This window comes from Rhincodon typus, chromosome 27 (genome assembly GCF_021869965.1).
Source record: "Rhincodon typus isolate 14 chromosome 27, sRhiTyp1.1, whole genome shotgun sequence".
Lineage (NCBI taxonomy): Eukaryota > Metazoa > Chordata > Chondrichthyes > Orectolobiformes > Rhincodontidae > Rhincodon > Rhincodon typus.
In genome coordinates, this window is record NC_063358.1 from 44,129,172 (window position 1) to 44,145,868 (window position 16,697).

Consider the following 16,697-nt stretch of genomic DNA (forward strand, 5'->3'; position numbering starts at 1 on the left):
TTTGGAGTGTACTGTCTGAGAGTGTGATGGAGGCAGGGTCACTTGAGTGGTTAGGGTCTGGAATGTCCTGCCTCAGAGCGTACTGGAACTTGTGTAGAACAGAATATCCAGGATTAGATTCTGAAATTCTGACACATGCCTGATATATTTTGGAAATCTGAGAATTACCAATAGTTTGTGTGCGTGAAAAAGATAGAGAGATTGAAGTCTTGGGTTTGGGTCCTCGGAGGAGCCATGGGTGTTCAAAGCTGGTCCACTTGCGATATGCATTTTCTGCGGAGCCAATTGTGCTGAATGCCACTCTCAGAGCAGAATCCAGCAACTGCAACAGGCCAGAAAGGCAGATCAGGATGTTGGGCAGTGAGGAACACTCTGAAACTGAATAATGGATGAAATGCCTCTCTGTACCTAGCACAACTGGCCTTGTGCTGAGTAGTAGGAGGGACCTGCTGCAGTACTGTTTAAAGAGATTGCTGCTTACAGCTTGCTCATTGCTAGCATTTAACAAGTTTACAAGGACCAATGTGACAGGTACTGAAGGGTTTCTGTTTGATTCAAGGCTTCTGCACAACTGTATGCCCTACATGGACACATTAACAGGTATTCATAGGCTGTATCCCAAGAGAAATGCCTAAGAGAATGAACAGTGCAGCACAAAAGGCTGTAGGTTTCAGAGCACATGGTTATATCTGTCGAGTATATTGATATATTGACAGTGCACTTCTCCAATCTGAAGCTCAGTGACACACAGAGGGTCTGAGGTCTCAGATTTCTGAGGACATCATCCCTGAAACAATCACCTATAGTCATTAGTGGTTGTCAATGTCACCATGGAGAGCACTTTTATCAGTCTGGCTCCTTGTAGATTGGAGATGTAGCTCCTTGCATCATCTCCCAGTTCGCTTTACTGTTGTGAATGAAGGTCACTAAGCACCATTTGTCGAGAGCAGAGCAGACCTCATTCTTTCTGAACAGAGATTAACTGGTGTAGTGACCAGATGGATTTGTCAGCATTGCTGCACCAGTGATTGCATTTCCATCAATTCAAGAGCAGCATGTCAATTTGGTTCTACGCCAAAAGCAAAAGGGAATGAACTCTGTTTCCAGCATGGTTTGGTTATGTTTAGTGAATGTTAGTGGCTTTTGCTCTGTGACATTGTCTATGCCCTAGTAACAGCCTCCGATTTTCTGCAATACACGACAATGTCTTTGGAGAACATGGCTGATAACACGGATGTAGAACCCAGGCACTTATGTGTCGCATACTACCAATAACAGCTCTTCTGCCACATGCAGGGCCCACTGAGAGTGAGTTGTGACAGCACTTCCCCTGCCTGAACTGCACCAGAGGAAAACAAGCTACTTGGAAGAACTGGTTCATGGGGAAGGAGGAGGAGGAAGAAGAGGTGGAATGTGAGGAGAAGAGGAGGAGTGAAAGAGGAGAAAGTGGAGAGGAAAGGGAGGCGAGGAGGAGGTGGAGGGAGAAAGGGAGGAGAAGGAGAAGGAATAATAATATAAGAAGCCTAGCCAGTCTTTTCCTGCTTGGTCTTTCCAGAAAGACTTCACTTGTCTGTGATACCAGCAGACCGATCTCCCATTTACCAAACAACACTCACTTCCCTTTTACTCTGTCACTGACCGTAAGAACAGAGACAATACTAAAAAAAATCATCACAAACAACTTTATAAAATTATTCATGAAGTATGAGGTACGGCTAATCACTTTTGTGCTTTGCCTTATTGTCTGTCCAAGTGCTGCTCCACAGTGCCAGTCCGCTATCCACATTACAGCGTATGAAATGCTCCTGCCTTTCAGAGAGACAGGCTATCACTCATTGGCAAGTCACCCTTGAGTAATTTTGGCCTTAGGAAGCTCAGTTTTGGATTACATTGCTTCAGCTTTGCTGGATGGTTGGCAGGAATCACAAAGACATTGGCAGAGTTGCAGTGCTAGGAAAATAAACAATAATAATACAGGACAGGATATCACAGCTGTGCTGAAGGAGGGCACAATGGAGGACTCGAGCAATGAGGCAATATGGGCAGAGCTCAGAAATAGAAACGGTGCGGTAACAATGTTGGTGCTGTACTACAGGCCTCCCAACAGCAAGCGTGAGATAGAGGTACAAATATGTAGACAGATTATGAAAAGATGTAGGAGCAACAGGGTGGAGGTGATGGGAGATTTTAATTTTCCCAACATTGACTGGGATTCACTTACTGTTAGGGGTTTAGATGGAGCAGAATTTGTAAGGAGCATCCAGAGGGTTTTCTAGAGCAGTATGTAAATAGTCCAACTCAGGAAGGGGCCATACTGGACCTGGTGTTGGGGAATGAACCCGGCCAGGTGGTTGAAGTTTCAGTAGGGGATTACTTTGGGAATAGTGATCACAATTCCGTAAGTTTTAGAATACTTATGGACAAAGATGAGAGTGGTCCTAAAGGAACAGTGCTGAATTGGGGGAAGGCCAACTATAGCAAAATTTGGCAGGAGCTGGGGAATATGGATTTGGAGCAGCTGTTTGAGGGTAAATCCACATTTGATATGTGGGAGGCTTTTAAAGAGAGGTTGATTAGAGTGCAGGACAGACAGGTCCCTGTGAAAATGAGAGATAGAAAGGGCAAGATTAGGGAACCATGGATGACAGGTGAAATTGAGAGACTAGCAAAGAGGAAAAAGTAGGCATACATAACGTCGAGGTGGCTGAAAACAGACGAAGCTTTGGAAGAACATCGGAAAAGTAGGACCAATCTGAAACGAGGAATTAAGAGGGCTAAAAGGGGTCATGAAATATCTTTAGCAAACAGGGTTAAGGAAAATCCCAAAGCCTTTTATTCGTACATAAGGAGCAAGAGAGTAACGAGAGAAAGGGTTGGCCCACTCAAGGGCAAAGGAGGGTAGTTATGCGAGGAGTCAGAGAAAATGAGTGAGATTCTTACTGAGTACTTTGTGTTGGTATTCACTGAGGAGAGGGGCATGACAGATGTTGAGGTTAGGGACAGATGTTTGATTACTCTAGGTCAAGTCGGCATAAGGAGGGGGGAAGTGTTGGGTATTCCAAAGGCATGAGGGTGGACAAGTCCCCAGGTCCGGATGGGATCTATTCCAGGTTACTGAGGGAAGCGAGAGAGGAAATAGCTGGGGCCTTAACAGATATCTTTGCAGCATCCTTGAGCATGGGTGAGGTCCCAGAGGACTGGAGAATTGATAATGTTGTCCCCTTGTTTAAGATGGGTAGCAAGGATAATCCAGGTAATTATAGACTGGTGAGCCTGACGTCAGTGGTGGGAAAGCTGCTGGAGAAGATACTGAGGGATAGAATCTATTTACATTTGGAAGAAAATGGGCTTATTAGTGATAGGCATCACGGTTTTGTGCAGGGAAAGTCATGTCTTACCAACTTGACAGAATTCTTTGAGGAAGTGACAAAGTTGAAAGATGAGGGAAGGGCTGAAGATGTCATATACATGGACTTCAGTAAGGCATTTGATAAGGTTACCCATGGTAGCCTGATGGAGAAAGTGAAGTTGTATGGGGTCCAGGTTGTACTAGCTAGATGGATAGAGAACTGGCTGGGCAACAGGAGACAGAGAGTTGTAGTGGAAGGGAGTTTCTCAAAATGGAGAACTGTGACCAGTGGTGTTCCGCAGGGATCCGTGTTGGGACCACTGTTGTTTGTGATATACATAAATGATCTGGAGGAAGGTATAGATGGTCTGATTAGCAAGTTTGCAGATGACACTAAGATTGGTGGAGTAGCAGATAGTGAAGGGGACTGTCGGAGAATGCAGCAGAATATAGATAGATTGGAGAGTTGGGCGGAGAAATGGCAGATGCGAGGTGATGCATTTTGGAAGATCCAATTCAACAGTGAACTATACGGTAAATGGAAACGCCCTGGGGAAAATTGATACACAGAGAGATCTGGGTGTTCAGGTCCATTGTACCCTGAAGGTGGCAACGCAGGGCGATAGAGTGGTCAAGAAGGCATACGGCATGCTTCCATTCATCGGACAGGGTATTGAGTACAAGAGTTGGCAGGTCATGTTACAGTTGTATAGGACTTTGGTTTGACCACGTTTGGAATACTGCGTACAGTTCTGGTTGCCACATTACCAAAAGGATGTGGATGCTTTGGAGAGGATGCAGAGGAGGTTCACCAGGATGTTGCCTGGTATGGAGGGCAATAGCTATGAAGAGAGGTTGAGTAGATTAGGATTATTTACATTAGAAAGACGGAAGTTGAGGGGGGAACCTGATTGAGATCTACAAAATCATGACAGGTATAGACAGGGTGGATAGCAAGAAGCTTTTTCCCAGAGTGGGGGACTCAATTACTAGGGGTCATGATTTCAAGGTGAGAGGGGAAAAGTTTAAGGGAGATATGTGTGGAAAGTTCTTTACGCAGAGGGTAGTGGGTGCCTGGAATGTGTTGCCAGCGGAGGTCGTAGAGGTTGGCACGAAAGCGTCATGTAAGATGTATCTAGACAGCTACATGAATGGGCAGGGAGCAGAGGGATACAGATCCTTGGAAAGTAGGCGACAGGTTTAGATAGAGGATCTGGATCGGCACAGGCTTGGAGGGCCGAAGGGCCTGTTCCTGTGCTGTAATTTTCTTTGTTCTTTGATCTTTGACAGCAGGTTTGAGCTTCATAGAACCTTGCCTGATGGCTCAGTAATCTTCATGGTCTGTTGCATTACAGAGTGTTGGACTCTAAGCTCCATTGGACACGGTGACCCACAGCAAACGTGGCAGCCAGATCAATACACACAACTTCAGTTTGAGTTTCCACTGCACTGCCACAAAAAGTACAGTCTTCTCTGATTGGTCACTGCATTGCTGGTGGAGACCCAAATGTGATAACAGAGTTGGCCAACATTGCCTTGCTGAAAAGGACCGACACCAGGTTCTGTGTAAAGGTTTGTGGCAAGTTGGTGCAGAACTTAATATCAAGGAGAAGGATAAATTGTGTTAGGAATCAGTGTCAGGGTCCTTTCTTTTTCTGATGTATACAAACATTTTGGAGATGAGTGGTGAGGGCAAAAATCACAAACGTTACAGATGATACTAAATTAGAGGGAATTATGAGGATGCTGCTGAGTGACTTCAGAGGTTGGCACAGTGGTTAGCACTGCTGCCTTGTAGTGACAGGGACCCGGGTTTGATTCCACCCTTGAGTGACTGTCTGTGTGGATGCTTTCCTTGTGTCTGCCTAGTCTAAAGATGTGTAGGTTAGGTAGATTGGCCACAGGAAATGTGGGATTACAGGGATAGTGTGGGGAGTTGGGGCTGGGGCTGAATCTGGGTGAGATGCTGTTCAGAGAATTGGTGCAGACTTGATAGGCTGAATAGGATTCTATGACATTAACAAGTTGGCCAAATGGGCAGACACTTTGAAGTGAGGTAATGTATTCTGGTAGAAGAATCATAGACAGACAATTCAGGCTTAATGGTACAACTTTGACAGGAGTACAGGAACAGAACCCCAGTTGAACCTTGGGGTTCAAGTGCATGATTCTCCGAAGGTGGTTCGGCAAGTTGAAACAGTTATTAATAAGGCTTATAGGATCTTGGGTTTATAGATAGAAACATAAAGTATAAAAGCAAGGAAGTGAACCTACACCTCTACAAATCATTTGGAGTATTACATTCAGTTCGGGGCATCCCATTTCAGGAAGGATGTTGAAGGCCTGGAGAGAGCTCAAAGGAGATTTACTGGAATGATACTGGCAATGAAGGATTTTAAATGCAAAGAAATACAAGAAATATTGGCCTTTTGGAGCAGAGAAGCTTAAGAGGTGACAAAAACAGAAATTTCTGGAAAAGCTCAGCAGGTCTGGTAGCCTCTGTGGAGAGAAATCATAATTTCAAGATTGCCAGCAAGGCTACGAATGAGTTGAGGAGATTTAGAATGTGCTGCCTGAGAGAGTGGTGGAGGTTGATTCCATAAGAGGTTTCAAAAGAGAGCTGGATATATATTTGAAAGTGATGAATTTAGAGGGTGACAGAATAGAATCATTATGTGGTTGTTTTGACCAGTGCAGACTTGATGGGCCGAAGGGCTGTAGACCTCTATAATTCTAACTGCTCCACAGGGGTCAGAATACATGTTCACCAACTTCTGCCAGATTTCTGCAGTTGGCTCGGACTGTGTGACACCTTGTCCAACAACAGAGAGGGCTGTGTGTCAGGAAGTGTTTTGAGATGGTGTGCCTTTCATATTAGATCATTCTCAGTGTGTGTAAGGTGAGAGTGTGAGGCTGTGACAATGCTAAGTGTGTGAAAGTGTGGTGAAGTGCAAGAATATTCAGAATATTAGGAGTTATGTTTTATAGAAATTGTTATTAGGTGCTATGTTGTGAGCAGAACATCTGCTGACTCATGAGAAGTCATTATACTTCTTGCATCCGATTCCTCAGTACTCATCTCTGGGCATTGACCTGATGGCTCTATTCTCAGGCTTCCTGACTGTGTATCTGTGTTCTCTGGGACCCTGTTGGACACAGAACACTTCTCCTCCTTCCCCCTCCTTCCCCAAGGTGTCCAGTGCAGGATCTGAGAACCTTAGAAACTGATCTCCCTCCTGTTGTGCATTGTCTCAATGTTTCCCAGGACAGAGTCACTTCCTGAAGTGGCTCAGTACCACTGCCATCTACAGTGCCAAACACACAGGATGATAATCCACAACTGATGAAATGTGGCAGCTAACAAAACTGGCAAAGCTGCTTTGATGAGTGAGAAGAAGTGAGAGACAGTGGGAGACAGAGGTAGTCAGAGAGGGAGCGAGAGTATGAGAGTGGCAGTGTAAGACAGAGAGAAAGGTCCGTATGCCTGTGCATGTAATGGGCACTCAGAGAGAAGGACAGCAGGAGTCTGAATCTGTCCAGCCGGTTTGATGTTCTTTCAGCTTGTTTGGATGTGAGTGAGGACTGCAGATGGATGAGATAACTAACCATGACACAGTGACACGTTATATAAAGCAGTCTGTACCTGAAAGGGACATTACAACATAAACTCTGTCCTTCAGGATATACAGAACATTTCCAGAGAGAAACTAACCAGTTCTACATTCTGGGTTCAACACTAATTTACCAGTTGCACATTCAGTGCTGAGTTCCATGTAGCTAAACAATCATGTCTAAGGTTCTTAAGTAGATTTGTAGCTCGGGTTGTGGAGGCTGTGGTTCGTTCACTCGTCAAGCTGGTTTGTTAGTTCACTGATGTTTCATTACCCTGCTGGGTAACATCATCAGTGCAGCCTCCGATGAAGTGCTGTTGTGTTTTCCCACCTGGTATTTGAACTCTGGGGTCCGTTGGAATTGGTTACCTCATTTCCGGTTTTTCTTTGCAGTGATGTGTATATAGGATCCAATTCTACGTGTTTAGTGATGGCCTTCTTGATGGAGAACCATGCCTCTAGGAATTCCCATGCTAGTGTCTGTTTGGCCTGTCCTAGGATATTGATGTTATCAGTGTGAATGGAGATGAGTGAATATTGGTCATGTCTTTTTGTTGCTAATTGGTGTTCATGTATTCTTGTGGCCAGTTTCTTTCCTGTCTGTCCAATGTAATGTTTGTCGCAGTCCTTGCGTGGAATCTTGTATATCACTTTGGTTCTGTCCATAGTGGGTAAGGGGTCTTTGGTCTCACCGGCATCAAATTCACCAGGGAAGAAGAAAAGAATGAACAGCTTCCATTCCTGGATGTCATGGTAGAACACAGGGCCAACAGGAATTTCTGACGAAGGTACACAGAAAGACCACACACACACATCAAGTCCTGAATTTCAACAGCAAACACCCCAACACGCACAAACGAAAACCAAAGACCAAACCAATGTAATATATAAGATTCCATGCATAGACTGCGACAAACATTATATTGGACAGACAGGAAGAAAACTGGCCTGAGTGAGTGTGAGAGTGGGCGCAGGAGAAAAGTGTGTATGAATGTACCTGGGTATGAGGCTGGTAATGAGGATAATGCTCCACTTACCGTAATGGTTGATACTGTTGATAAGCCGCACCCCAACTTGCGCATGGTTGTTGGTCACCAGAACGATATCAAAGAGCTCGTCACTGGCTGGATACAGGTCCCGGAGCTGCTCGTTCACAGCATCTACAGCCTAAGGAGAAACGTTCAACAGCTCACACTCATTACCCAGATCAGTGTGGGCCCAAATGACAGTGAGGATCACTGCATCTTGGGCTCATTCACCACGCAGCAGTGTGAAGTGAGAGGGGAAGGGGAAGGGGGAGAGGGAGGGGGACAGAGAGATGGCAAGGGACAGGTAGATGGAGGGGAGGAGGTGGAGTGGGAGGGAGGTGGAAGTTGAAGTGTAGGGGAGAGGGAGATGGAGGGGGAGATGGTGAGGGAGACAGATGGGTAGAGTGATGGGGAGAGGGTGGTGGAAGGGCGTGGTGGGAGGGGGGAGAGGTACGAGGAGAGCGATGGGGAGAGGGACGGGGAGAGGGGTGGAGGGAAGGGGAAATTGAAGGGGAGAGTGAAGGGGACAGCGAAGGGGAGAGGGAAGGGGACAGGGAAGGGGACAGGAAAGGGGAGGAGTGTGGGAGTAAGAGGTGGGAGAGAGAGAGAGCGAGAGAGAAAGAGAGAGAGAGAGAGAGTGAGGGGTGAGGTGATAAAGGCACAGAGAGGGAGAAGCAGAGGGAGAGGCCACGGGAATACAGTGAGGCTGTGATAGGGTGATATGGACTCATTCCCCCCCATATTCCTGCTCTCACTCCCATCGTGTCAGGAACTTGTATGCACAGACAGCACATGGCAAGTTACGGTCTTACACTCACACACACACAAACACACACTGAGGTCCTCGCACAAACACTGTTCACACACACTCAGACGCACAGACTGACTGCAGTGTTCATACATACACAGTCCCCAGACTGAGGTCTGCACACACAGACACACACATTCTGAGGGGGGCTATACAGACTCCAACATTTATCCTCTCGTGAAAGACTCAGACACACATTCAGACAATAATGTACTTATTCAAATAAACCTGTTGGACTATAACCTCGTGTCGTGTGACTTCTGACTTTGTCGACCCCAGTCCAACACCGCCACCTCCACATCACGTCGTTGCATGCACACATAGAGAAACTGAGGTCCTTGCACAGGCACATTCTCATTCAGGTCTTCATACACTTTCACACTGAGGTTCTCACATATACACACCAAGGTCCTAGCACAAACACACTGAGGTCCTCACACAGACATAAACTGACAGTGAGGTCCTTGTACGCATGCAAAGGCACATATGTAGGTTCTTGCATACTCATACTCACAATGAGTTACTTGCACACACGGACAATCACTGAGGTCCTCGTGCACAGCCACACACACATACACACACATCACTCACTCACACTGAGGTCCTTGCATGCACGTGCACACACATTCACACACCAGAGGGTCTCCCACAAACAAAACACACTGAGCACCTTGCACAAACACAGTCTCACTGCAGTCCTCACCAACACGTACTCACATTCTCACTCTGAAGTCCTCACGTGCATACACACACACACACACACACACGCACACAGACAAACACAGTATGTCCTCGCCAACACATACACATAGTCACACTGAGGTTCTTGTGCACACACTCAATCATATTGGGTCCTCACAGACACACACAGATATTCCCAGACTGAAGTCGACATACACACACACAGAAATTCTCGCACACACACTGATGTACTCACACATACATACATAGGTCCTTGTGCTCGGACACACACAGAGAGCCTCACACAAACGCAAACTGACACTGAGGTAATCACGCAGACATAGAGACTGCGCGAGCGTGTGCACACACACACACACACACACACACACACACACACACACTCTTGAATTAGAACAAAGAACAAAGAAAATTATAGTGCAGGAACAAGCCCTTCAGTCCTCCAAGCCTGCGCCGATCCAGATCCTCTATCTCAACCTGTCGCCTATTTTCCAATTATCTGTATCCCTCTGCTCCCTGCCCATTCATGTAGCTGTCTAGATACATTTTGAATGACGCTATCGTGCCTGCCTCTACCACTTCCGCTGGCAACACATTCCAGGCACCCACCACCCTCTGCGTAAAGAACTTTCCACGCACATCTCCCTTAAACTTTTCCCCTCTCACCTTGAAATCGTGACCCCGAGTAATTGAGTCCCCCACTCTGGGAAAAAGCTTCTTGCTATCCACCCTGTCTATACCTCTCATGATTTTGTAGATCTCAATCAGGTACCCCCTCAACCTCCATCTTTCTAATGTAAATAATCCTAATCTACTCAACCTCTCTTCATAGCTATCGCCCTCCATACCAGGCAACATCCTGGTGAACCTCCTCTGCACCCTCTCCAAAGCATCCATAGAACTGTACGCAGTATTCAAAACATGGTCGAACCAAAGTCCTATACAACGGTAACATGACCTGCCAACTCTTGTACTCAATACCCCATCCGATGAATGAAAGCATGCCGTATGCCTTCTTGACCACTCTATCGACCTGCGTTGCCACCATCAGGGTACAATGGACCTGAACACCCAGATCTCTCTGTGCATCAATTTTCCCCAGGGCTTTTCCATTTACCACATTGTTCGTTCTTGAATTGGATCTTCCAAAATGCATCACCTCGCATTTGTCTGGATTGAACTCCATCTGCCATTTCTCCGCCCAACTCTCCAATCTATCTATATTCTGCTGCATTCTCCGACAGTCCCCTTCACTATCTGCTACTCCACCAATCTTAGTGTCATCTGCTAACTTGCTAATCAGACCATCTATACCTTCCTCCAGATCATTTATGTATATCACAAACAACAGTGGTCCCAACATGAATCCCTGTGGAATACCACTGGTCACAGTTCTCCATTTTGAGAAACTCCCTCCCACTACAACTCTCTGTCTCCTGTTGCCCAGCCAGTTCTCTATCCATCTAGCTAGTACAACCTGGACCCCATACAACTTCACTTTCTTCATCAGCCTACCATGGGGAACCTTATCAAACACCTTATTGAAGTCCATGTATATGACATCTACAGCCGTTCCCTCATCTATCAACTTTGTCACTTCCTCAAAGAATTCTATCAAGTTGGTAAGACATGACCCTCCCTGCACAAAACCATGCTGCCTATCACTAATAAGCCCATTTTCTTCCAAATGTAAATAAATTCTATCCCTCAGTATCGTCTCCAGCAGCTTCCCCACCACTGACGTCAGGCTCACTGGTCTATAATTACCTGGATTATTCTTGCTACCTTTTTAAATAAGGGGACAACATTAGCAACTCTCCAGTCCTCCAGGACCTCACTCGTGCTCAAGGATGTTGCAAAGATATCTGTTAAGGCCCCAGCTATTTCCTCTCTCGCTTCCCTCAGTAACCTGGGATAGATCCCATCCGGACCTGGGGACTTGTCCACCCTAATGCCTTTGGAATACCCAACACTTCCCCCCTCCTTATGCCAACTTGACCTAGAGTAATCAAACATCTATCTCTAACCTCAACATCCGTCATGTCCCTCTCCTCAGTGAATACCGACGCAAAGTACTCATTAAGAATCTCACTCATTTTCTCTGACTCCTCGCATAACTACCCTCCTTTGCCCTTGAGTGGGCCAACCCTTTCTCTAGTTACCCTCTTGCTCCTTATGTATGAATAAAAGGCTTTGGGATTTTCCTTTAGCAAACAGGGTTAAGATATTTCATGACCACTTTTAGCCCTCTTAATTCCTCGTTTCAGATTGGTCCTACTTTCCCGATATTCTTACAAAGCTTCGTCTGTTTTCAGTTGCCCAGACCTTATGTATGCTTCCTTTTTCCTCTTTGCTAGTCTCACAATTTCACCTGTCATTCATGGTTCCCTAATCTTGCCCTTTCTATCCCTCATTTTCACAGGGACCTGTCTGTCCTGCACTCTCATCAACCTCTCTTTAAAAGCCTCCCACATATCAAATGTGGATTTACCCTCAAACAGCTGCTCCCAATCCACATTCCCCAGCTCCTGCCGAATTTTGCTATAGTTGGCCTTCCCCCAATTCAGCACTCTTCCTTTAGGACCACTCTCGTCTTTGTCCATCAGTATTCTTAGCTGCACACTTACACTGAGTTCTTCAGAAACACACACACTGACAGACAGACGTCCTCACACAGACACACACACATACTCAAGTTAGGTCCTGTGACACATACACAAACACACTGACACACAGGTCTTCACACACTCACAGAGGTCCTAGCACACACACTCTCTCAGAGGTCTTCATAGACACACACACATACACATACACCTTCCTGGGTGCTTGTCCTCCACTGTGGACAGTTTTGGGCCAGTGATTCCCAGATGTTTATGGGAAAGCCGTACTTCACCAGTGAGACCCTGAGGGTATCACTGAAGCATTTCCTCTGTCCACCTGGGGCTCACCTGCTGTTTCAAAGCTGGGAGTAGAGCACCTGCTTGGGGAGTCTTGTGTCAGTCATGTGCACAACATGCACAGCCCAGATCAAGGGTAGTTAGTGCCTCAATGCTGGGGATGTTGGCCTGTTTGAGGACGCTTGTGTTGGCATGTCTTTCTTCCCAGGATCTGCGTAGGCAGCGTTTGTGGTACTGCTCCCATGATTTGAGATGTCTGCTGTAGACAGTCCATGCCTCAGAGCCATACAGGAAGGCAGGAACCACCACAGCTCTGTAACCTATGTTTTTGATGTCAGATCTGATGTTGTTCTCAAACACCAATTTCCTCAGGTAGTCAAAGGTTGCATTAGCACACTGGAGGTGGTGCTGAATCTCTTTATCAATAGCTGCTTTGGCTGATAAGATACTCCCAAGGTACTGGAGGTAGCTAACGTTCTCTAAGGCTTCCCCTTGGACCCTGATGATTGGGGGTTCGCAATGCCAGGGCAGGTTGCAGATGTTTAGGACAAAGAATTACGCTCTCATATGCCACCGTAAAGGTGCTGATGATAGTTTAGAGTATATCATAGAGTTATAGAGTAATGGAGATATAGAGTACAGAAACAGACCCTTCAGTCCAACTTGTCCATGCTGAACAGATATCCCAATTAAATTTAGTGCCATTTGCCAGCATTGGGCCCATACTCCTGTAAACTCTTCCTATTCATACACACATCCAAATTTCTTTTAAATGTTGTCATTGTACCAACCTCTACCACTTCCTCTGGCAGCCCATCCTCTGCATGAAAACAGTGCCCTTTAGATCCCTTTTAAATCTTACCTCTCACCTTAAACCTATGCCCTCTAATTTTGGACTCCCCCACCCAGGGAAAAGATCTTGGTGTATTTACCCTATGCATGCCCCTCATGATTTTATAAACCTCTATAAGGTCACCCCTCAGCCTTTGACGCTCCAAGGAAAATAGCCCCAGCCTATTCAGCCTCTCCCTGAAGCTCAAACCCTTCAACCCCGGCAACAACTTTGTAAATCTTTTCTGAACACTTACAAGTTTCACAACATCCTTCCTATAGCAGGGAGAACAGAATTGCACTCAGTATTCCAAAAATAGCCGAATCAATATCCTGTATAGCTGCAACATGACCTCCCAACTCCTATACTCAATGCACTAATCAATAAAGACAAGCATGCCAAATGCCTTCTTCACTATCCTATCTACCTGCGACTCCACTTTCAAGGAACTATGAACCTGCACTCCAAGGTCTCTTTGTTCAGCAACATTCCCCAGGGCCTTACCATTAAGTGTATAAGTCCTGCCCTGATTTGCCTTTCCAAAAATACAGCACCTCACATTCATCCAAATTAAACTCCATCTGCCACATCTTCGGCCCGTCGGCCCACTTGATCACAATCTTGTTCTACTCTGAGGTAACCTTCTTCGCTGTCCACTCCACCTCCAATTTTAGCGTCACCTGCAAACTGACTAACCATACCTCCTACGTTCACATCCATATTATTTATATAAATGACAAAAAGCAGTGGACCCAGCACCAATTCTTGTGGCACAACATTGCTCACAGGCCTCCAGTCTGAAAAGCAACACTCCACCACCCTCTATCTTTTACCTCCATGCCAGTTTCGTATCCAAATAGCTAATTCTCTCTCTATTCCGAGTGATGTATTCTTGCTAACCAGACTACCATTAGGAACCTTTTTGAACGCCGTACTGAAGTCCATACAGATCACGTCCACCGCTCTGCCCTCATCAGTCCCCTTTGTTACTTCTTCAAAAAACTCAATCAAGTTAGTGAGACACGATTTCCCACACACAAAGCCATGTTGACTATCCCTAATCAGTCCTTGCCTTTCCAAATACACATAAATCCTATCCCTCAGGAAGCCCTTCAACAACTTGCCCACCACTGATATCAGGCTCACTGGTCTATAGTGCCCTGGCTTTCCCTTAACACCTTTCTTAAATAGTGGCAACCACATTAGCCAACCTCCAGTCCTCTGGCACCTCGCTTGTGGCTATCGCTATTGAGCATACAAACACTTGGTGATTGCACATACATAAGCATCATCCACATACTGCAGCTCGATGACAGTGGCTGGGGGTGACTTTGGTTTTGATTTGAAGGTGACGGAAGGTGAATAATTTCCTACTGGTTCTGTAGTTTAGATCCACTCCAGCGGGGAGCTTGTCAGAGGTGAGGTGAAGCATTGCAGTGAGGTAGATTGAGAACAGCGTTGGGGCGATAATGCAGCCCTGCTTGATACCGTTCCGAATGGGGACTGGGTCGATGGTGGTGCCATTTGTCATTACCACAACTTCCATGTCACTGTGGAGCAGGCAAGGGATGGTGACAAACGTCATGGTGCAACCAAAGCAGAGAATGATGCTCCATAATGCTTTCTGATTGACGGTGTCAAACGCCTTTGTAAGGTCGAAGAAGGCCAAATAGGTTCTTTTCTCTGCATTTCTCCTGCAGCTGTCGCGCGGTGAAAATCATGTCCATTGTGCCCCTCCATAGCTGAAAGCCACACTGTAACTCCAGGAGGAGTTTCTCAGCCACGGGGAGGAGACAGTTGAGGAGGACCTTGGCGATGATTTTCCCAACAGTTGACAGCAGGGAGATTCCCCTCCAAATTACCACAGTTAGACTTGTTCCCTTTTTTGAAAATACTCACGACTGTGGCATCTCGGAGCTCTCCCGGGATGCTCTCCTCCTTCCAGATAAGGCAGACAAGGGTGTGTAGTCTGCAGCGGGAGCTCTTTGCCTCCACACTTCAATGTCTCAGTGGGGATACCATCTGCTCCAGCAGCCTTGTGTTCTTAAGCTGGCGGACAGCCTTCTCTACTTTGTGCAAGGCTGGGGTGTTGCTGGGCTCATGGTGTGTGGTATGCTGTGGGATGTGTTCAAGGACACTCGCATCAACGACAGAGCACTAGTTGAGGAGGTCTCTGAAGTGCTCCCGCAAGCTTTGTCTGATACCTTCTTTCTCTTTGATAAGAGTCACCCTGTCCTTGGCCAGCAGTGGGGTGAGGCCTTGTGTGCTTGGTTTGTAGTCTTGATGGTACAGAAACTCTGTACATCATGGCAGTCAGCCATTCATTGGGTCTCCTGTGTTTTCTCCACCCACTACCTGTTCTTTATGTTGCAGGTTCATTGTTGGCCGTCAGCCTTCAGTTGTCTCTAGCTCTGCCTTTTCTCTTCAAAGTATGGTTGCTGTTTTACACTCAGAAATGCCATGTGCTTCCGGCTCATAGACACACACACACACTCACATTGAGGTCCACACACACAGGCGCACCCATTGAGATCCTCACACACACACAGACTCACTGAGGATCTTGCATACATACATGGTCACTGAGCTCCTCAGTGCGTGCTCTTTGCACAAACAAACACACACAAACACTGACACAGAGATCCTCTCTCTCAGACACAAACACATGCCTGCACGTACACTGACGACTTTGCACACACACTGTGAGGTCTTTGCACAAACAAATGTTAACACACACTCTCCCACTGAGGTCCTCACACACACACTGAGATCATTGTACAGACACAAACTCACACTGAGGCCATTGCAAGTGCACGTACACTCTCACTGAGGTTCTTGCACACTCACACTGAGGACCACACACACACACATAAACACTCACTGACAGACTGAGGTCCATTCTCTGTCACACACGCATGCACACACTCACACTGAGGTTCTCACACAGACATAAACTCACACTGAAGTCCTCGCACAAATAAGCACACTGACGTCCTTGCTCACACACTCAGTGTGAGAGTGTGCGAGGACCTCATTGTGTGTAACTGTGCAAGGACCTCAGTGGTTCCTGTGTGTGATGTTTGCATACATGTGTTTGTTTGTGCATGGTATATGCGTGCAAAGATCTCAGTGTGACTTTGTGTCTGTGCGAGAACCTCAGCGCATGTGTGTGGGGGTTGCATGTGTGAAGATTTCAGTCTGTGTACGAGTATCTCAGGGTCTGTGTGTTTGTGTGTGTGTGAAGTTCTCCATGACAGTCTGTGTGTGTGAGGACCTCAGTGAGAGCTTTTTGTGTGTACATATGTGAGGAACTCAATGTGAGTTTGTGCCTGTGTGAGGACTTCAGTGTGTGTGCGTGTGAGACAGGACCTAAGCGCTTCAGTGTATGTGTGTCTGCGTAAGGACCTCAGAATGTGTCTGTGAGGGGTGTGTGTGTGTGTGTGTGTGTGTGTGTGTGTGTGTGTGTGTGTGTG

The 16,697-nt window shown here is 46.4% G+C and overlaps 1 protein-coding gene across 1 annotated transcript in view; it reads right to left on the minus strand.

The window, feature by feature from the left end:
• LOC109922252 (cytosolic 5'-nucleotidase 1A-like) overlaps positions 1–16,697 on the minus strand; it is an 87,606-nt gene that overhangs the window by 54,383 nt on the left and 16,526 nt on the right. Inside the window, exon 3 of the mRNA XM_048613058.1 lies at positions 7,998–8,127. Within this exon, the coding sequence (XP_048469015.1) occupies positions 7,998–8,127 (130 nt within the window). The remainder of the gene's footprint in view (positions 1–7,997; positions 8,128–16,697) is intronic.